Source organism: Neoarius graeffei, chromosome 25, assembly GCF_027579695.1.
Source record: "Neoarius graeffei isolate fNeoGra1 chromosome 25, fNeoGra1.pri, whole genome shotgun sequence".
NCBI classification, from domain to species: domain Eukaryota; kingdom Metazoa; phylum Chordata; class Actinopteri; order Siluriformes; family Ariidae; genus Neoarius; species Neoarius graeffei.
This window is the reverse complement of record NC_083593.1, coordinates 24,845,136-24,868,784: the sequence shown is the minus strand read 5'-3', so window position 1 is coordinate 24,868,784 and position 23,649 is coordinate 24,845,136. Positions and strand designations below refer to the sequence as shown.

At 43.7% G+C, this 23,649-nt stretch overlaps 1 protein-coding gene across 8 annotated transcripts in view; it reads right to left on the bottom strand.

Annotated features, from left to right (window-relative positions):
- phldb2a (pleckstrin homology-like domain, family B, member 2a) overlaps window positions 1-23,649 on the bottom strand; it is a 321,471-nt gene that overhangs the window by 167,551 nt on the left and 130,271 nt on the right. For 7 of the 8 annotated variants that reach the window (XM_060909198.1, XM_060909201.1, XM_060909202.1 and 4 more), the window contains one exon: window positions 6,770-6,910. The exons of the other annotated variant lie outside the window; for it this stretch is intronic. In XM_060909198.1, the coding sequence (XP_060765181.1) occupies window positions 6,770-6,910 (141 nt within the window). The remainder of the gene's footprint in view (window positions 1-6,769; window positions 6,911-23,649) is intronic. 8 annotated transcript variants of the gene reach the window in all.

The following is a 23,649-nucleotide window of genomic DNA, read 5'->3' as shown; positions in this document are numbered from 1 at the left end:
TGCCGTGCAGGTCAAGACCTGTACACCAACCCGTTTTCCCACACTGCCAATGACACATTGATCAGTGGTCAGCGGATAAAAGCATTGGTCAGCACTTTTTACAGTGATATTTAAGCTAGCCTGATCCCCAAAAAAATGGCCAAACAAAAAGTGGACTTTGAAAACAGGGATTTTCAAAACAGGTGAGAGGCAGAGTACCTGTTTGTTGACATCGGAGGTAAACCTGTTTGTCTTGTTTGTGGAGCTAATGTGGCCATAATTAAAGAATATAACATAAGACGGCATTATGAGACAAAACATCAGGACAAGTACAAAAACCTGGACATACAGCAGAAGCTAGAGAAGGCAGAAGAGTTTAAAAAGAGTCTGGTATTACAGCAAGTTATGTACGCAAAAGCAAAATCACAGTGAAGCTGCCATGAAAGCTAGTTTTGTAGTGGCAGAAGAGATAACCAAATCAGCCTGGCCTTTTATGAAGGGAGAGTTTTTTGAAGCGCTGCGTAATTAAAGTGTGTGACGTCTTGTGTCCAGATAAAAAGCAAGCATTTTCAAATACAAGTCTCAGCAAAAATACGGTTGTTGATCGGATATGTGAGCTTGCCACTGATTTACAAGCACAGTTCATGGAAAAGGGAAAATACTTTATTGCACATTCCCTTGCTGTCAATGAGAGCGCCGACAAGACTGAAACTGCACAGCTGGCAATCTTCATCCCTGAAATGGACTCCAGTTTATGTGTTACAGAGGAACTTTTGGGTATTAAACCAATGCATGACAACCACAGGAAAAGACATATTTGAAGAAGTATCTAAATGTGTGAATGACATGAAACTGCCCTGGGACAAACTTACGGGACTGACGACAGATGGAGCGCCTGCAGTGTGAGGGGAAAAGAGTGGATTGGTGGGACGGATGTAGGAGAAGATGCAGAGGGAGAACTGCACAGGTGAGCTGACAGTCTATCACTCCATCATACACCAGGAAACGCTGTGCGCAAAGTCCTGAAGATGGAACATGTCATAAGCACCGTAACACAGACAGTTAACTTTATAAGAGGCAAAGGTTTAAATCACCGGCAGTTTCATTTTTTTCTGGAGGAAATACATTCTGAATTTGGTGACATGCCTTATCACACAGAGGTGCAATGGCTGAGTCGAGAAAAAGTGCTCAGCAGATTTTTCGAGCTGCATGAGGAAATTTGTCAGTTCATGGAAAGTAAAGGAAAAGACTCAACAGGGCTCCGGGATGAAAAGTGGCTGTGTGAGTTGGCCTTTCTGTGCGACATAACGAAGCATCTTAATGCATTAAACCTCCAGCTTCAGGGATGGGACCGTATGATTCCAGACATGTATGATGCAGTGAAAGCTTTTCAAGTCAAGTTGCACCTGTGGGAAATGCAGATGCAAAAAGGGAACTTATGCCACTTTCCATGTTGCCAAAAAATCACAGACCAGGTCTCCACCGCTGTGTTTCCAGCTGCGCTTTTTGCTGATAAACTGAACACACTGTGCACTGAGTTTACACAGCGCTTTGCCGACTTTGAAGCGCAGAAATTTAACTTTGAACTGCTCAGAAGTCCATTTGCAGTTGACGTGGAGAAAGCTCCGGCAAACATCCAGATGGAACTGATAGAACCCCAGTGTAACGGCACACTTAGGGCAAAGTATGACTCTGTGGGACTCAGTTCCCCCAATTCATTCCTGACATGATGCCCCAACTCCGCCTACATCCTGCTCGAATGCTCTGCATGTTTGGTAGTACATACCTGTGTGAGCAACTTTTCTCTGTGATGAAGATGAACAAAACCACACAAAGAAGTCGTCTCACTGATGCACATCTCCACTCCATCCTGAGAGTTTCCACAGCTCAGAGCTTAACCCCAAACATAAATGAACTTGCAGCCAAGAAACGATGCCAAGCATCTGGTTCAGAGAAATGAAATAAGAGAGAAAACTAAATAGCTTTTTGTTTCTGGACTTTTGCTGATATCACAATTTTTCAAATAAAAACTTGCAAATTTTCATCAGCTTGAAATATTCTCATTTTGCCTGATGTTATTTTTGAAGAAAAATATAATTTTATATTTTATTAATGTGTTGAGGAAAAAGTTGTTGTATTCTGGCTATTCAAATTCATATTGCTGATTAAAATATTGTCAGTTTTAGATTGTTCAATAAATGTTAATCCTGTTTGGCCCATGAATTAGACTGTGTTTTCAATTTTGGCTCATTCTGTGATTGAGTTTGACACCCCTGCTGCACACCAACACACCCCATTTACTTGAAGGAGTTAGAGCAGTTTTGCCTTGAGGAATGGGCAAAAATCCCAGTGGCTAGATGTGCTAAGCTAATAGAGACATACCCCAAGATACTTGCAGCTGTAATTGCAGCAAAAGGTGGCTCTACAAAATATTGACTTGGGGGGGCAGCAATACCTATGCATACTCCAGATTTCTGTTTTTTGTTGTTGTTTTCATCTTAATTATTTTTGTGTGTCAAAATAAAAAAAAAAAACAATATGCACCTTTAAAGTGGTAGGCATGTTGTGTAAATCCAATAGTGCTAACAGCCCCAAAATCCATTTTAATTCCAGCTTGTAATGCGACAAACACGAAGGGGCATTAATACTTTTGCAAGACACTAAGTCATGAGGGCAGCAGCAGGATATATTCAGAAGTCTACAGAAACATTCTGTCTACCAATTTACAAAGAAAAGCATCCAATTTAAATGAATTTCATCATGCAGCAAGACAATGGACACACTGCCAACACATCAGAGGACTTCATCAAGGGAAAGGACTTCATCAAGGGAAAAAGTAGAAGGTTTTAGACTGGCCATGTCAATCACAAGACCTTAACCCAATAGGTTTTATTCAGGCACATGACTTTCGCTTGCGAGTTTACTTCTGGTGAATGAAGTGGTGGTCAAGCAAACCAGTAGTGAAACCGTCTCTGACTATTTTCACAGTTTAGAGGCCAATGCACGGTCAAGGTACCTTCACTTCAGAAAGTTGCTCTTTGCAATGGGATAGATCCTTACACATTATGAAAGAAGGAATTTCCCTATGATTTAAAAAATTATCCATCCGTTGAATTCCCTGACATCTCAAACTACCTGGTGCTACAGACATAGTTCTACATGGCCAAATGGATGAAAGCTTGGAAGAGCACAGAGGTGTACAACTTTTTCTATGTGGCTGGGTTAAAGATCTGGGGATAAATCCTAAATCATTTATGTCCAGGTAAGTGAGCATTTTTGGATTTTTCATCTTTGCAATGATTGCTAGCACGCTACAAGTTTTAGTCTCAGGTATAAACAAACCACAGCCACTCACTTCTCAATCCTCCCTGCTCTTCTCTTCCAACAAATAAGGATTTTTAAAAATTATTATTAAAACAGAGAAAATACAGTGAGAATAAATAAATGCTCCATATCATAAAGACTGATGTGACATCCTGATAAATAAAGTGAAAACAGGTTTACAATATGGCGACCACGATCAAATGTGAGGACTTAAGCATTTCCTGAACTTCAAATCATCATGAAATAATGGAAAATGGTGAGAAAAGTCATTCATTTGAGAATCCAAATGAAATATATCAGAGGAATTTGCAAACCTTTCACAATGTGTTCACTGCAAATTCGAGCATTCTTCGACTCAGCTCCCTTTGATTGCAGCAAAAGGTTCAACAGCTACCTTTCTTGTTGTCTTTTGGTAAAATCCTTTGCTCTTCCACCCTTTAATCACTTCACAGGGAACCCGGAAGAAACTTTTATCAGCTTCACAGTTTGTTTGATTTGAACAGCCCAAAACAATGCAAGCGTAGGGCATTTTAATGACTAGCAAGGCATCCCAGTGATAGTAATGCTTTGTGAACAGTGAGCTTAGCTGACCACCACTTCCTGTCTTGCATATCTAATGAGGCAGATGTGATGTCAGATGCAAGCAACCTATCGAGCATTAATTTCACCACCTGAAGAGGACATCAAACTCCCCAAAAACAAATAACTAAAAGAAGCTGTAGTACAAGCCTGGAAAAGCATCACAAAAAAGAATGCAACAATTTGGTGATGATGCTGGCTTGATGCAGTCATTGCAAGCAAATATTAAATATTCCATCCATCTATACCATTTTTCTGTCAGGGACATGGGTGAGTTAGAGCCAATCCCAGCTGACTTTGGGCTAGAGGTGGAGTACACCCTGGGCAGGTTGCCAATCTATCTGAGGGATAGCACACAGCATTCAGAATAACATTGCCATTCAATAACATTCAAATCTATGGGCAATTTAGAGTAGCCAGTTGACCACCTCTGCGTGATTTTGGACTGTGGGAGGAAACCAGAGTTCCTGGAGAAAACCTATGCAGGCATGAGTAAAACATACAAACACCACAAAGAATGGTCCCAGTTGGCTGTAAGGTTCAAACTGAGAACCTTCTTGCTGTGAAGCGACAGTGCTAACCACTTCACTACCATGCTGCCCAATATTAAATGTTATTTACTTTAAGACTATCTTTGGTCTTAAAAGTGCATGGTCTGACACCAAAGGCACCATGTTCTATGTTGTTTAACATATCGAGGTATAAGTCTCAGAAAATGAAAGCTGAAATCTTGATCTATCATATGATGTCCTTCTTTTGATATCAAACCCAAATGTCCTCAGCACGGGCGATTGCTCTAAGACAACAAGGGAGGCTCAGACTCCTCTAAAAATGACAAACATTGTGTAGGATGAATTGCGCTAGGCTTATGTTATAGCCGACCTTATAACATTGCTATTTCAGATCCAGAATCATAGAAATATATGTGCTCAACCCAACTACAGTGCGAAATCATTCCGTTATAACTTTCCCCAGTTCATCTAATGTGTGCGTGAGTTTTTCCCCCTCGTGACAACGCGATGCAGCCCAGCCTCAGTGGACTTCAATGGCATTTGGGAGCTATGCGCTTTCAATATCAAAATGCAAGACGATTATTGGACAAATACTGTGAAAACACCCGCCCCACGGACTCCCAGCCTCAGTGGACTTCAATGGCATTTGGGAGCTATGCACTTTTCAATATCAAAATGCAAGACGGTTATTGGACAAATACTGCGAAAACGCCCGCCCCACAGACTCCCAGCCTCACAGTGGGAGGGACATGGCAAAGCTTTCCGCGAGGAGACTGGTGATTGGTGAAAGCGGCCGGATATTTTCTTTGATTGACAGCTCGTTTCAAATATAGACAGGCAGCGGTGAATCTCAGTTCAGTCCCATGCGGATTCACAAGTGCTGTGGTGTATTGTAAGAGATCAGCTTACATTTCGATTTCATTCATTACATATGGTTTCTACCAGCTTTTTTAGTTTGTATATATTTTCATTGTAAATAAAGTGTAAATATAGTGTTGTCAAGTTTGCTATCTTAGTTCCAGAAATTTCATTTATTTGAGTGACTGAACTTGAACTTGAGGGGGCTAGTCAGCTAGCAAGAAAACTGTGCATGGATGCCAAGCATTGCTGATTTAATTTTGGCGAAGCCACTTGCCAGTCTTCCTTTCAAGGAAAAAATTAAAATTAAAGAGCAGGGTAGACCAACGCCTCAAATTGACTTGGTGAAAAAGGTAGGGAATAATACTCATTCCTTTCAGCTCTCCTGGTACGAGAAAGTGAATTGGCTAACAGCAAGTGACCCACATCAACAACAGTAAATAGGCTACTTTAGTAATATGTCATGGATGGACCAAAAATATAGAATCTATTTAAAATGTTTATGCTGAGTATATTATATTGGAATATATATTTGTCTGGATATGAATTAAACACGGGCGGCACGGTGGTGTAGTGGTTAGCGCTGTCGCCTCACAGCAAGAAGGTCCTGGGTTCGAGCCCCGGGGCCGGCGAGGGCCTTTCTGTGTGGAGTTTGCATGTTCTCCCCGTGTCCGCGTGGGTTTCCCCCACAGTCCAAAGACATGCAGGTTAGGTTAACTGGTGACTCTAAATTGACCGTAGGTGTGAATGTGAGTGTGAATGGTTGTCTGTGTCTATGTGTCAGCCCTGTGATGACCTGGCGACTTGTCCAGGGTGTACCCCGCCTTTCGCCCGTAGTCAGCTGGGATAGGCTCCAGCTTGCCTGCGACCCTGTAGAAGGATAAAGTGGCTAGAGATAATGAGATGAATTAAACACAGCTACAATTTGGAAAACATTTTTAAACAAAAACACAGCCGAGAACATTTCACACTACAGACCTGGATTAAAAGTGAAGGGTTATCAAAATTGTCAATAAAACATTTCTCAGTCAAAATAAGTAAAATATAGGGAAAGTGTCATTGAATGAAATGTGTGGCACCCAGCTCTGTGTTTGGCTCCCCAAGGTCAGTGCTTGTGCCTATTCCAGAACACTCTGCTGTTACTGCTGAGGTTCCTGACAAAGAGCTGCTTTCAATAATGATCAATTTTTAAACAACATGCCACAATTTTAAAATATAAAATGTTAAAATATACCCCCCCAACACCACCATCATGTATATTGGACAGTAGACTAATGGGCCAAAAGAACCTGTTATTTCACAGTTTGTGACCCTGCCAACAATCAGCCAGATCAGAGGCAAGAGTATGGGCAAAATTGATGCGTTTTTTTCTTTTAAAATCTGGAAATATCGTAACCGACCAGCCTCCCCTATTTGAAAGGCTACCAGCCGCCACTGGTCCTCAGTGTACCCCCCCCCAAAAAAAAAAAAAAAAAAAATCAGCTTTGCCATTCCAGTACTTTTGGAGAGGACTGTACCTTGTCAGTTGTATCAGTATTTGTGGTTTTCTCCATTTTGCTCATCTTTTCATTTAGCTTTTCTAGTGACTCCTTATCTGCTTGCAGGAGAGTGAGCTCTTCATTCTGCTCACCTTCCAACAGTGCCCTCTCTACCTCCATCTAAACGGGGGGGGGGGGGGGGGGGGGGAGAGAAAGAGAGAGATGAAAGAATGGGAAAGAAAGAGAATTAATAAGTCAGTATCGGACTGAAGACCTTCATCCATACCAAAGACCAAGGTTGGACCTGAGTTATTTGACCGACATTCAATCCTTCTTTTGTCAATTAAAACCAAGAGAGTCAACACTGGTTAACCCCTGGTCATGACAATTCCGATCGAACAAACACACACACACCAAAATCTAGTTACCTTCTGACATGGATACAGCTTGCTCGTTAAATAAGACTGAATCAACACAGAATCATGAGAATACAAAATCAACATTAGGTTGGCATGGTGTCACAGGCAGCATTGGTGTCTCACAGATCCATGGTCCGAGGGTCAATCCTTAGCTCAACTTACTATCTGTGTGGAGTTTCATGTGTTCTCCCAGTGTTCATTATAGGGGTGTAAAGTAATGCCATTAACTCATGATATTCAAAGAAGAAGGATACTCTTGATATTCATAGAAGAGGCCTTTAATAACAACATAAACAATCATATAAGAACTATGAAAAATGCTCAGGTGCAATGACTGTACAAGTTTTAAAATAGTTTTAAAAGTAATTAAATTATTTTTGGAGAACCATCAGTGACAGTCTGCCATGTTCACAGCTTGTGGTCTGTGTGAGCTATATGGAGCAGTGGCTCAAAATGTAATGTAGCGAGTCCAGTGACATAAGAGGGACTAGTTAACGCTGCACTGGGATCAAGACTTGTGTGTAGTTTGGCAACAGTGTATGTATACATGTTGTCAGGGCAGTGCAACAAATAATAAAGTGTGTTTGTCCCAACATGGCTGCGAATAAAGTTCAAGACCCAAATATTTGCTCGGTCTGGTTAATAAAACATTACATGGTGTCAGAAGTCAACCATGGCAAAGTTTCCACCACCGGACAACTTCAACTTCAGTCATCCGGAGCTGTGGCCTGAATGGAAATGGCAGTTCCACAGGTACAGAATAGCAACCAAGCTAGACAAAGAAGATGGAGAAGTACAGGTGTGTACTTTGTTGTATTCACTCGGGCCTGAAGCTGAACATATCATCAAAACCTTTGTCTATGCCGATGAAGGGGATGAGAACGAGTACGAAGTTGTACTAGAAAAAAAACTGGACAAATATTTTGTGCCTAAAGTTCATGTGATTCACGAGAGAGCAAGATTTCATCAGCAGGCACAGAAGCATGGTGAAAGTGTGTAGGAATACATCTGCAACTTACACAAACTGGCTGAGAAATGCGACTTTGGTGCCGTGAAGAATGAGAATATAAGAGACCAACTTGTCATCGGTGTTCTGGAAAAAGAACTGTTGCAGAAATTGCAAATGATGTCAGATTTAACTTTAGAGAAAGCATGCAGAAAGCCAAGCAATCGGAACAGATCAAAGGACAGATCATGGAACAAAGTGGAGCTGTGGTGCTGTGTGAGGTGATGCACACACACAAAAGAGTGTACTCCGCGCAGCCAAAAAGTACATTCAAAGCCAAGAGGACAGACAGCCGTGGAAGCTACAGGTCTTCCAGTCAGCAGCACCCGGATGTGGGAAACACAGCTCAAGGAAAGTGCTTCAGGTGTGGCAAACAGCACACCAAGAGAGATATCTGAGCGGCCAGACGGGTGGATTGCCGCAAGTTCGGTAAGAAAGGCCATTATGTGCTGCGCTCTGCAGGTCAGTGACATGTTTACAGAGCAAACAGAATCAGAGAGATTTTTCCTCGGTGCTATTACTGTAAAAGACTCCAATGCACCATAGCCAGTAACATTACAACTCCAGGACAGTGATGCTGAGTTCAAAACAGACAGTGGAGCTGACACCAGTGTTATTTCTCAATGCGCGAAACATTAAGAACAGAGCCGAAGCTGGCGTATTCACATGCTTTATTGGATTGTCCAGGAGGCAGGCTACATAACAAAGGCAAATTCAAACCTCCACTTATTACAAAGGGACAAACTATTGCTTCACCATACATGTTGTTGAAGGCCCCGCAGTCAACAACCTACTTACTGGTAGCAGAGAGATCTCTGTGACCATGGGTCTCATTAAAAGAGTGGAGAACGTCTCAAGCTGAACACATTCAAGGAGAATGTGTCAACATGTCAAGCGGTGAGTCGGTGGGTCTTCTGAAAACAACTCCAGTAAAAATAAAACTGAATGATGGTGCAGTACCATACTCCGTCACCACAGCTTGGTGGGTTTCTGTACCCCTACTTCCCAAGGTGAAGGAGGAGCTTGACAGAATGGTCAAATGTGGTGTTATTGAGGAGATTACTGAACCAACAGAGTGGTGTGCCCTGATAGTGCCTGTGCCAAGAAAAAAATGGACGTGTGAGAATATGTGTGGGACTTAATCACCTAAACGAAGCTGTGGAGTAAGAAAAATATATCTTACCCACTCTGGATGACATACTCCCCAAGCTGGCTGGTTCAAGTGTGTTTTCATTGCTGGATGCTGCCATCACAGGTTTCTGGCAAATCCCTCTAGACAGAGACAGTGCTAAACTCACAACTTTCATCACACCATTTGGAAGATATTTCTTCCACCGCCTTCCATTTGGAATCTGCAGTGCTCCAAAAATCTTCCAGAGGGAGATGAATGATCTTCTAAAGGACCACGAAGGCACACCAGCTTTCATGGATGACATAATAGTCTACGGAGAGACCCCAGAGGTGCATGAACAATGCCAACAGAGAGTGCTAAAAACACTCAAAAGAGCTGTGCTGAAGCTCAGTGAGGAAAAATGCAAACTGAGACAAACACAGATCCAGTTCTTGGGCCACATTGTTGATAAGCGTGGTGTCAGACCTGACACAGAAAAGGTGGATGCCATAATAAACATTCAGCCACCAAAGAACACTACAGAGCTAAAGCGTGTAATGGGCATGGTACACTATTTAGGACGTTACTTGTCTAACCTAGCTGATGTCACACACCCACTCAACGACCTGCTTAGGGCAGACAAAGCATGGGTGTGGAGCCCAACACAGGAACAAGCTTTCACAAATGCCAAATGACTGTTGGCAGAAGCACCCATACTAGCTTTCTACGATGTCAGCAAACCAACAACTGTAAGCACTGATGCCAGCAGCTATGGACTAGGTGGTGTTTTTCTCCAGGACCACAATGGACAATTACGGCCAGTTGCCTACTGTTCTTGCACCCTGACTAATGCAGAAACAAGATATGCACCGATTGAAAAGGAATGTTTGGGGGTGGTCTGGGCATGTGAAAAGTTCTCAAAATACCTGTATGGCCTCAACAGTTTCACTGTCCATGCTGACCATAAGCCATTGGTCCCACCCTACAATGTCAAGGACATTGATGCTGTGTCACTTCGTTGCCAAAGATTGCTCCTCAGAATGATGAAATTGCTTGTTGTAGCTGACACACTCTCAAGACACCCTTCTGCAGCACTACAGCCAGAGAAAGTTGAACTGTCAGGTGACATACTGGCCTTGGAGGAAGTCACACAGGCAGCATGGCTGATGTCAAGTTCTCACCTGGATGAAGTTAAAGAGCATACAAGAGATGACCCAGAGCTACAGATGGTGATGCATTTTGTGAGTAATGGCTTGCTAAAATATGTATTCAAAGTACCAGACAGTATCAAGCCTTACTATGCAGTGAAAGACTCTCTTTTGACATGACGCAGTTTGATCCATTATGGCGAAAGAATTGCAATCCCCAAAAGCATGAGGTCAGAGATAGTTGAACAGCTGCATGATGGTCACATGGGCATAATGAAGTGCCGTGAGTGCGCCAAACAGTGTGTCTGGTGGCCAGGCATAGGCAAAGCCCTGCAAAAATGGATTGAACACTGCAAACACTGCCAAATGGCAAAACCTGCTCAAAACAGAGAGCCACTCATGACAACCCCTTTACCAGGCAGACCCTGGGAGAGAGTGGCTGCAGATATTTGTGAAGTGGATAAAAGAAATTACCTGGTGGTAGTTGATTACTTTTCCAGATATATTGAGCTAGCCTACCTACTGCACATGACGGGTGACACAGTGAGGTCTCGCCTCAGTGCCATTTTCGCCAGGTGGGGTTGCCCCTCAAGCCAGGTGACTCTGTTGCTGTCAAACTTGACAACCAGAAAGGATGGACTACAGCTGCCACTCAGTATGTTTACATGCACATCCAAATCGAGCTGCTGTCGGTAATCGAGCAAAGGGTCCCAGCAGGGGTGCCAGAGAAATCCAATCCTACATGCACACAAGGAAATCGAGCTATTGTGTGAGGTACATTGTGCACCTGAGCCACAGGTGGCGCTACATGCCCCATCGTGTTGGTACACTTCCGGTTGTCGTCATGAAGAGCTATTCAAGAGTGTAAACAAAGTTATCAGTTCCGTGTTCTCCATTGCGCGTTTTTCTCCCGTCCATGAATTTTAATATATTCAACTCCTTAAGCTGAATGAGCATGAACTCTGTCTCCTCATTGCTCCAGAAGTGTATGTTTCTGCTCGCCATTTTCTCTTCTTCGTTTGTTCCTCCTGACCTCTTCTGCTGCTTGCTACTACTGTTGTCATGCCGACCGAGGCTGTCATGTTTCCTGTTTGTGGTCTCGTCACTCATCACTTCCGGAAGGGGCAGTGCTGAAGTAAGTAGCTCGACTACGTAGCTCGATAGGGTATACATGCACTAAGTAGCTCGACAAAAATCGCATAATCTAGGTCGTGTAGCTCGATTACAAGAAATCAAGTTCGGTTCAATTTCAGCCTAGCTAAGGTGTTTCCATGCCATTTAGAACTTTGATTTCAGTCGAGCAATGGCAGAAATTCAATTTTCTCTACGTGCATGTAAATGCACTGAATGTTTCTTCTAATATCACAAATATCTATGTTCTGTATACAAGGTTACAAGATTTTGTGTATAATGTTTGCATTTTGTCAAAATACACTCACTGTCCACTTTATTAGGAACACCTGTACATTCATGCAGTTATGTAACCAGCCAATCATGTGGCAGCAGCACAATGCAAAAAATCATGCAGGTACAAGTCAAGCACTTCAGTTAATGTTCACATCAAACATCAGAATGAAGATAAAGTGTGATCTCTGTGACTTTGATAGTGGCCTGAATGCTGGTACAAGAAGGGCTGGTTTGAGTATTTACATAAACTGTTTATCTCCTGGGAATTTCACACACAACAGTCTCCAGAGTTGACACATAATGGTGTGAATTATGGTCAAAAAATACATTTTCTAATTTTACGATTTTTTTTTTTTTTTGCATTTACCTAACACTCAATGTTTCTTTTGTCATGTTTAATAAGAATAAAGATAGTATCTTGCTTTATCTGGCCTCCACTGTGGAAATTTTTTTTGATTATAATTCAAATGCTTTTGTAAAATTGATTTTCATATGAAATAACTACATCATGAAGAATTAAAGCCCCTCCTTCACAGATGAGTGAAAATATTGAATAAATTTTCTCTTTTTGATTGCTTGGGTTAAAAATGCCAATTTATGATGACTGAATTGATTATTCACTTAAATAGGAATAATATGATACATTTTGGGTATTTGATATGGCAAAATAGGACAATAGGACACAATGGAAAGATCAAGAACACACCAGAAAGATGAGAATAACGGCGGTAGTAAAAGAACAGCGACTGTACTGGCTGAAGGTCGTGCGGGTCTCTGCTGCGGCATGCGAGCAACGGGACATCACTACCGCACCGGATGGAGCACGAGGCGGGGGCGGGGCAAAATGACTGGCCGTAGATTCTATCAAAAGTTCGATCTAAATTAACCATGGTTGCAAAATATTGGCCAACTAGAAAAGCACTCGGAGAGAGCAGACCTCCGCCAAGAATCCTTTTAAAAAATCCGGAATCCAGAAGGTGATCCGGATCACCGCCAAAATTTAATGGATTGTTACTTGTGCCCAGTCACACCTCTGGAAAAAATTTCAGAGCAATCAGTTCATAACTTTTTCTGTAATGTTGCTAACAGACAAACCAACAAACAAACCAATGCTACCAAAAACATAACCTCCTTGGCGGAGGTAAAAATACGCAAATACTACCAAATATGAAAGTAAGATGAAAAAGAAACATTCTATTGCCTTGTACTGCAAGACTAAAACAAAATAAAACTATCAAAACTCACCTTTTCAGTGATAACGTCCGAACAAATCACTCGCGTAACAGAAAGACCGCAAATGGAAGCACAATCAACTTCTAACTGTTGGAGTGGAAAATTCCATTCTACACATGCAAATTGTTAATGTGTGTCTTTCCCAGCACACAAATAACATGCTACGGTAAAAAATAGACCACAACTCATTTTATAGCTCAGAAATTCATACAAGACCAGCTACCATTGTAACATATTCTGTAAGAAACATATTCTATACCTAACTTTCAGCTTTCGTTCTAAAAAACAAAATCGCAGATTTATAACTAAATTTTTATATGGCGTAGTGAATTTAAGTTACTATTTTTGGTGAGGTAATGACCTTTACCCTGAGGCTTTCCGTTTAGATCAAAACACACGATCATATTGGTTTTGGGTATGCGGAAAATATCTTGCATGATGTTTTATTTACTAGTAAGGGTCATGGTGGATTTGGACCCATCCCGGTAACACTGTGCGTAAGGAGAGAGACTTCACCCCAGATAGGACACCAGTTCATCGAAGGGCACATTCACACAGACTTTCACACACCCATTCACACCTAGGCCACTTTAGTGTAGCCAGTCTGCCTGCCTTCATGCGTTTGGGAGGTGGATGGAAACCAGAGAACCTGGAGGAAACCCATGTGAAATAGGGTTGTAACCAAAATATGAATACATCCCCAATTCCAAAAAAGTTGGGATGCTGTGTAAACTGTAAATAAAAACAGAATGCAATAATTTGCAAATCATGGAAATCCTATATTTCATTGAAAATAGTACAAAGACAACATGTCAAATGTTGAAACAGAGATTTTATTGTTTTTTGAAAAATATATGCTCATTTTGAATTTGATATTAGCAACACATTTCAAAAAAAGTTAGTGCAAGGGCATGTTTACCACTGTGTTGCATCACCTCTAATTTTAACAACTCTCTAAACGTTTGTGAACTGAGGAGACCAATTGCTGTAGGTTTGAAAGAGAAATGTCCCATTCTTGCCTGATATACAATTTCAGTTGCTCAATTGTTTGGGGTCTTTTTTGTCGTATTTTGCGCTTTGTAATGCACCAAATGTTTTAACTGGGAGACAGATCTGGACTGCAGGCAGGCCAGTTTAGTACACGGGCTCTTTTACTGCGGATCCATGCAGTTTTGATATGTGCAGAAAGTGGCTTGGCATTGTCTTGCTGAAAGAAGGAAGGCCTTCTCTGAACAAGATTTTGTCTGGATTGCAGCATATTGCTCTGAAATGTGTATATATCATTCAGCATTAATGATGCCTTCCCAGATGTACAAGCTACCCAAGTCATGTGCACTAATACCTCATAACATCATAGATGCTGGATTTTGAACTGTGCACTGATAACAAGCCGGATGGTCCCTTTCCTCTTTAGCCTGGAGGAAATGGTGTCCATGATCTCTAAAAAGAATTTCTAATTTTGATTCATCAGACCTCGGGACAATTTTTCACTTCGCCTCAGTCCATTGTAAAAGAGCTCGGGCCCAGAGAAGGTGGCAGTGTTTCTGGATCTTGTTTATATATAGTTTTAACTTGCATTTGTGGATGTAGTAATGAACTGTTTTCACAAATGTTTTTCTGAAGTGTTCCTGAGCCCATACAGTAATTTCTATTATAGACACGTGTCTGCTTTTAATACAGTGTCACCTGAGGGCCTGAAGATCACAGGCATCCAATGTCAGTTTTCAGCCTTCTCTCTTGCATACAGTGATTTTCTCCATATTCTCTGAATCTTTTAATCATATTATGTACCATATATACCATTTATGTACCATAGATGTGATTCCCAAATTCTTTGCAATTTTACATTGAGAAACATTTTTCTGACATTGTTGCACTGTTTGCCTACGTAGTCTTTCAGAGAACGATGAACCTCTCCCGATCTTTATTTCTGAGAGACTCAGCCTCTCTGAGATGCTCTTTTTATACCCAGTCATGTTACTGACCTGTTGTCAATTAACCAAATTTGTTTTTTTAGCATTACACAACTTTTTCAGTCTTTTGTTGCCCCATCCCATCTTTTCTAAAATGTGTTGACATCAAATTCAAAATGAGCATATATTTAAAAAAAAACAAAATTTCTCAGTTTCAACATTGATAATGTTGTTTTTGTCCTATTTTCAATGAAATATAGGGTTTCCATGATTTTCAAATCACCACATTGTTTTTATTTATGTTTTTCCAGTGTCCCAACTTTTTTGGAATTGGGGTTGTACATCATTTAGATTGAACAATGACAGAATAATTGACAGAAGAGCTACTGTAGCACAAACTGCTGAAAAAGTTCATGCTGACACCTTTCTGTTTTAGTCAGCATTAACCTTTTCAGTAGTTTGTGCTACAGTAGCTCTTCTGTGGGATTGGACAATATGGGCTAGCCTTTGTGCCCCAGTGCGAATCGGTGAGCCTTGGCCGCCCATGACCTTGTTGCCAATTCACCGGTTGTCCTTCCTTGGACCACTTTTGGTAGGTACTAACCACTACATACCAGGAACACCACACAAGATGCGCCATTTTAGAGATGCTCAGACCCAGTCATCTAGACATCACAATTTGGCCCTTGTCAAAGTCGCTCAGATCCTTACGCTTGCCCATTTTTCCTGATTCCAACACATTAAATTCGGGAACTGACTGTTCTCTTGCTGCCTAATATATCCCACTCTTTAACAGGTGCCATTGTAACAATATAATCAATATAAATTCATTTTACCTGTCAGTATTTTTTATTTTATGGCTAATCGGTGTATTTCTGATTTGCAGTATATAATCACTATCCACTTTATTAGGAATACCCATACACCTGCACATTGAATGAATGAAGGCTTTATTTCAAACATGTCAAAGTAGTACAAAACAGAAGAGAAAAAACAAACAAAAAACAAAAACAAAAGAACAAATAAAAACACTTAATTCAATTAAAAACAATGGAAACAATATTAACTTAATGTGTTTGAAAAGGAGTAGGAAGAAGCATTAGCTTATTTAATCCTACCCCCTTTCCAATTAATTAATAATACTATTTACTTCCTGTGTGTGTGTGTGTGTGTGTGTGTGTATATTATATATATATATATATATATATATATATATATATATAAATAAAATTATTAGTATTATTTTTATTTACTATTTTTAAATCGCATACTCCTGAACACAAGTAATTAAACATATTTGCCTGTACCAACAAAATATAAAATAAACAAAATAAACAAAGTAAATAAAAATATGTGCAAATTCATGCATTATCTAATCTGCCAATCATGTGGCAGCAGTGCAATGCAAAATAAAAAAAAAATATATATATATATATATATATATATACACATACACACATACACACCGTGTATATACTTGTGGCAGTGGGGGTGTGGTCAAGCATCGGTCTGTGACCGGAGGGCGGAGTCAGGGAAGGGAAGTGGCAGAATCACTGCGCCTGATGTCTATTAACGTGTGTTTGTGTGTCTTCCCCAGTGACCGCGCCCTATTTAAAGGGAGAGAGAGCACAGGAGGAGACCTCTCTCCCCAGCCAGATGACCTGTGCGTGTGTGCCCGTGGTGACTGGGAGACAATTAGATAAGCTGAAAAGCTGAATAAATATTTTTTGTGAACTCAGTTCTGGCTTGCCGTCCTTCTGTGCTCCTCCCACTCATACGAACTGTCACAGTGGTGCCGAAACCCGGGACCGGAGCACAGAAAAGAACAGCCCCATGGAGTCCTCCCCCTTCGCGGACCTGGTCCACGTCTTCGCCACAGCCCAGCAGAGCCAGCACCAGGCGCTAGTCACCCTCCGGAAGGAGCAAGAACAACGGTTCGAGGCCCTGGTGTTGGCGCAGCAGGAAGATCGACAGGCGTTCCGGCACCTCCTTGCGGCGGAGGAGGAGGTGGTGGACGGGCCCTTCCCCTCTCACCCTAACTAAGATGGGCCCACATGATGACCCCGAGGCCTTCCTCACGCTCTTCGAGCAGGCAGCAGAGGCCTCGGGCTGGCCGGTGGAACAGCGTGCCTCCTCCCCCTGCTAACAGGCGAGGCGCAGCTGGCCGCGCTACAGATCTCCGCCGACCGCCGGCTGGTCTACGCGGACCTCTGCCGGGCTGTCCTCCAGCGTGTAGGGCGCACCCCCGAACAGCAGCGACAGCGCTTCTGCGCCTGGAGGAAGTCGGCCGGCCATTCGCGTTTGGCCAGCAACTCCGGGATGCCTGCTGGCAGTGGTTGAGGGCCGACAACCATGACGCTGAGGGAATCATCAATCAGGTGGTACTGGAGCAGTTCATCGCCCGTCTACCTGAAGGGACCGCGGAGTGGGGACCGCGGAGTGGGTCCAGTGCCACCGCCCGGCGTTGCTGGATCAGGCCATCGAGCTGGTGGAGGATCATCGCTGTTCCAATGGCAGGACAGCAGACATCCTCTTCTCCCCTCTCCTCTCTCTCTCTCCCCCCTTCTGTGTCCCGTCCTCGCCCCATTCCCCCACCGCAGAGATGGGGGCCGGCTCCACCCCAGCCAGCCCGACGCACCAGCGGTGCCCTCTCGTTTCCCCCTTCTGTGTCTGTCTCTTCCCCCCTCAGGTGAGTGAGCCCCAGAGCATCGGTGCAGAGAGGAAGCCCGGGCCGGTTTGCTGGTGCTGCGGGGAGCTGGGCCACCTCCAACAGCAGTGCTCGGCAATGGAGGTGGGCGTGGTGGTTCGGATCCCCGATGCGCCAGGAGCCGCCCTCGATCAGGCCGGAGCGTATTGCATACCGGTGAGTGTCCAAGGGGATACATATCAGGCTTTGGTGTACTCTGGCTGTAATCAGACCTCAATTCACCAAAGCCTGGTGCAAGACGAGGCATCGGGGGGAGCACAGTTGGTGAAGGTGTTGTGTGTGCACGGGGATGTTCACAACTACCCTTTAGTGTCGGTCCACATTCTATTTCAAGGGGAAAAATTTAGAGTAAAGGTGGCGGTTAATCCTCACCTTACCCACTCGATAATTTTGGGGACTGATTGGCTGGGATTTGGGGAGTTAATGAGTCATTTAGTGAAGAGTGGGTCCTGCTGTAGTTCAGCAGGGGGAGGTCCCAGTGTCACATTGGTGAGAGCAGCTGTCACAGAGCCGTCTATGTCATCTCCGTGTCAAGAGTGAGGAGCAGCAGGCCCCTCCTTCTATTGGGGAATCCCTCACGGATTTTCCATTAGAGCAGTCACAAGACGAGACTCTGCGGCATGCGTTTGACCAAGTGAGAGTAATCAATGGTCAAACACTCCAGCCAAACGCCACCCTGTCCTTCCCCGATTTCTCTATTATGAAGGATAGATTATACCGAGTGACGCAGGACACTCAGACTAAAGAGCGAGTCACGCAGCTTTTGATTCCAAAGATCCGCCGGAAATTGGTATTCCAGGCATCTCACTTTAACCCCATGGCTGGACACTTAGGGCAGGATAAGACACTAACCCGAATAATGGCCAGGTTCTATTGGCCAGGGATTCGCGGCGATGTCCGTAGGTGGTGTACGACATGCTGTGAATGCCAGTTAGTAAATCCAGCGGCCATTCCAAAAGTGCCTTTGCACCCTCTCCCATTAATCGAGACCCCGTTCGAAAGAATTGGGATGGATCTTGTCGGGCCATTAGATCGGTCAACACGAGGTATTCTGTCCTGGATAATACTTCTGGGGTATTGTAGACAGATAGCGAACAACAATAAAGACCAGTAGGCTTGATTCCAGGTTAACTGATTAATTTACTGAAATCTTCTGGTGCTTTGATTATTTGTAAAACTGAAACAAATGAAATATACAAGATACAAAATGTTACAAAAGGAATAAATACATGCAACACACTGGTTACAATCTACTTTTTCCTTCGCAGGTGCTGAATCAGGCAAGTATTGTCTAGGCAGGTTGTAGATTAGGTAGGTAAATCAAATAAGTATAACGAAATTTAACATCTAACATCTTTTTCTTACAGGAAACTATTTACACAGGTAAGTAAACAGGTAAAGTGAAAATATACTAACTAGCAACGTTTCACACAAAACACAATGTATAGCATGTTGTAAATGAGGCTTAACAATAAGCTAAATGACTCAACAATGTGGCTAACTAGCATTGCTAACGATGATTAGCATTAGCATAATTAACAACAATCTCATTTTAACTTAAATTAAGCATTTTGATCATCACTTTCAACACCACAATAATCTTAAACAACTACAACAACGATTTGCAGCAATAACTCACTGTTGGTTCCACTCCAAAGTTAAAACAGCTGAATCTCTGGAGGAGCACATTTGTATATGGCTTGTAACAGGCATGGTTGAAACAGGAAGTGCCTCGTACATATAACAGGAAATGACTACAAATTAAAGCTGCAGTACCTAAAACTACCACTAGGGGAAACCTAACCCCACCCAGTAACTGACAGTCAGCACACTCCCCGCTTGGTATACATGTATACCACTATTTGCTCTTTCTTCTGCGGAATAAGTAAAACATCAGAAATAGGTCTAAGGTATTCCTTAACTACCCCTTGGCTAAGAGTCTTCACAATGACCTTACGAACTTTGCTGTCTGAACCAGCAATGGCCTTAACTATTCGTCCAAGAGGCCACGTTACGCTTTGCTTGACTGTCCTTTTTCAAAACAATGTCACCTTCCTGAAGGTCAGGTTTCTCGGAGGTCCACTTCCTCTGTAGTTGAAGTATTACCAGGTACTCCGACCGCCACCTCTTCCAGAAGGAGTCCGCCAGGTTCTGGACCTGGCACCACTGGACCTTGCTAAGATGATCCAGCTCAAAGTCTCCCAGGGGTGCGGGACTGACACTCACCTTCTGGGTAAGCAGAGTGGCAGGTGAGAGAATTTCAGGTACCTCTGCATCGTTGGAGACTGGTAGGTAAGATCTGCGAATGCAAACCTGTTCCAGGTATGTTAAGGAGTTGATCCATGCTTTCCAGTGTGCCTCTTTCTCTGGTGGGAGAGGCGTGTCCCACTCGTACTGTTCTGAGGAAATGTCTCTCACCAATGCCTTGCCTTGGACCGTGATGGGAGAAGCAAATCCCAGGGGATCGTAAAAACTGTTTATGGTGGACAACATGCCTCTCCGAGTGAATGGCTTGATGTCTCTTGACACTCTGAAGGTGAAACTGTTAGTCTGAAGCTCCCAGTTCAAGCCTAAACTCCTCTGGAGGGGCAAGGGGTCTGCTCCCAGATCTAGATCTTTCAAGTTGCTTGCTCGTTCCTCCACAGGGAAAGCCTCCATAACCCTCGGGCTGTTTGAGGCTGTCTTGTGCAGGTTCAAGTTGGAGTCAGCCAGCAAAGCCTTGGTTCGCTGCAGGAGATTGATTACCTCCTCCTCCTTGGCCAATGACGTGAGTCCATCGTCAACGTAGAAGTTTCTGAAGACGAACTCCTTTGCATCACTGCCATACTCAGCTTCTCCTTGCTCTGCAGCTCTCCTCAGGCCATATGTCGCTACCGCTGGAGACGGGCTGTTGCTGAATACATGCACAGTCATCCAGTAGTCTATGATCTCCTTGTCCGGATCATTGTCTTTGTGCCACAGGAACCGGAAGAAGTGGCGGTGGTCCTCTCTGACCTTGAATCCATAGAACATTTGCTCTACGTCGGCAATGGCAGCAACCTGTTCTCTTCTGAACCTTAGTAGGACACCAAGTAGTGTGTTGTTAAGGTTGGGTCCACTGAGAAGCACATCATTCAATGACGTCCCCTTGTACTCCGCACTAGAGTCAAAAACAACTCTTATTTTCCCCAGCTTCTGGGGGTGGTATACACCAAAAGTCAGCAGATACCAACACTCCTGCCCTGGCTGTGGTGGAGGAGCTGGCTCAGCCTGGCGGTTGTCAATGACCTTTTGCATAAAATCAAAGAAGTGCTGCTTCATATCAGGTTTCCTCCTGAATGAGCGCTGGAGAGATTGGAGTCTTTGAGAGGCTTGGTCTCTGTTGCTTGGAAGGCGCTTACGAGGAGAACGAAAGGGTAGCGGCGCCACCCAGTGATTTTCGCTGTCCATATACACTTCCTTTTCCATTATTCCCAGGAACTCGCTGTCATCCACTGACATGGCTGGTTTATTGTCTGCTGGTGTTTTCTGAAACACACTTTCCCCGAGACCATCCCTACATGTCTCTGGAATGACCTCCTCACTTTGTGATGGTGAGCGAAGACTGCACTGAGTGATTTCACTGGGTCTCTCCTTGATGTGGATGTTGTTAGTGCAGGGCTTGAGGAAGGAAGAGCATCCATTTTGAAGGACATGGGTCTTGTAAGCATTGACTTCCTCAGTCTTGTGAGTGCCACCCAGACATAACTCCCCCACTATGACCCAGCCAAGATCAAGGCGCTGAGCATATGGCGAGTTGTGCGGCCCATTACACTGCTCCCGCACCTTGTGCAAACTCAAAATATCTCGGCCTAGTAGCAGAAGAATGGGTGCACTGTTGTCAAGTGGAGGGATCTTGTCAGCTACTGGTCTAAGGTGAGGGAAATATTGGATGCACTCAGGCGTCGGGATCTCTGACCGGTTACCAGGTAAGTATTCACACTCCAGCAGGGTGGGCAGTGTGACCTTGGTCTTTCCATCAAGAGATTCCACGATGATGTTAGTTGCTTTCCTTCCTGCAGTCTCCACTCTGCCAGAGCATGTTTTTAGCGTGTAGGGAGATGCACTGCTGTTAATGCCCAACAGACTGAAGAACTCAGATTTCACTAAAGATCTATTGCTTTGGTCATCGAGTACTGCATATACTCTGTGAGAATTGCTCGGATTATCAGCGTGGGAAACCTTGACCAAGCAGATTTTGGAACAGGATCTAGGCTGGGGTGCGTCGCCACATATCTCGGTGCACTTGGAAGTGACAACAGGGGGTGCCGCAACTTCACTCTCCCCGCTTTGCTCCCTGCTCTGCTCCCCGCTCTGGTCATTCCCAGGTGAGTGTCCAGCCTGCCCACAAGGTGACCATGGCGCTGGACCAGGATGCATTGCTGAGGTATGCTTATTGCTCTCACACTCTTTACATTTTAGCGTTGTCTTGCAATCTTTAGCAATGTGCTTGGTGCTGGCACAACATCTAAAGCAGATTGAGTTCTCCTTTAGGTACGCTTTCCTCTCATCAAGGTGTTTTCCTCGGAACCCACGGCATTTTGTGAGCGGGTGCGGTTTGTTATGTATAGGGCATTCTTTGTCCGGTTCACTTTTCTTCACAGATGTGCTGTCCTGAGATGCACCACCCACAGCTGTGACATCAGTCTTCTTAACTGTTACGGCAGATTTTTGGATGTGTTTTTGGTCTCTCTCACCCTTGGATTGACTAGGGGTAGAGGAAAGGTTGAATGCAAAACTGGGGTCGTTGCGGGTCTTTGCCTGGGAACATACAAATTCAACAAAGTAGCTGAATGGTGGGAAAGGCACATGATAATGCTCCTTGTACTTGGATCCCTGCATCATCCAGCATTCCCGCAGTGAGACAGGAAGCTTTTCAACAATTGGATTCACCCCTCTAGCTGTATCGAGATACACAAGTCCAGGTAAGAATCCCTCTGACTTTGCAGCTTGTAGCTCTTTCAACAAGTCACCTACCTCTCTGAGCTTCTGTGTGTCTTTGTTAGCGATGACTGGGAAGGTATCCAGTTTTTTCAGTAGGGCATCTTCAATCACCTCTGGGCTTCCGTAAGTTTCCTCCAAGCGCTCCCATACCGTCCAAATGCCTAGCCTAGGATTATTTACATGCACAGCTCTGATCCGCATGGCTTGAGCTGACGACCTCGGCCCCAACCATTTGACCAGTAGGTTGAGCTCTTCCTGCTCAGATAGGTTTAGCTCCCTTGTAGCTGCTAGGAAAGAGGCCTTCCACGCCCAGTAATTTTCTGGGCAGTCGTCAAAGGCAAGGAATCCTGAGCTCACCATCTCTTTTCTCATGAGGTACTGGGCCAAGACATGGGTTTGCGATGTTGGAGGTGAGTATATATCACCCAAGTTGGGGTGAGAAGCTGAAGGGTTAGCTGTTGTGTCTTTCTTCTTAATATCAGGAGTAACAGGTGAATGTTCTTGCTTTGGCAAAAATGTCGTTGGGGCAGGGTGAGGAACATAGCATCCAGCAGTCATGGCTCTGTGTTCATTTCCCTCCACAAATGACTCGTACAGTGAATCTTGTCCCTTGTTGCTAGGGGGTCGGTCATTCACTGGTGCTTGATGAGCAATTGGTTGCTGTGGACTAGGGGCTACTTGCACCTGTGATGAATGTGCATCAAACGGCTGTGTTTCCACATAGTCTTTGGTGCGCATCATTGGATCATCCAGAGCTAAATCCTATAACTCACCAAGAGCATCGCTTTTCCTTTGTTCAAGCTCTGCTGCTTCTTCATATACAGCTGCCTCTGTTGATGCTGCAGTTGCTTCTTTCTCTTGTTTTAAAACATGAAGACTTGCCTCTATTGAAGCCCTTTCTTTCATCATTGCTGCCTCCTTTTCTGCAAAGGATACTTTAATTTTTGCTGCTTCAGCCTTAGGTCTGGCTCTTGTCACAGCGGCACTGACAGATGACCGGGTTGATGATCTGG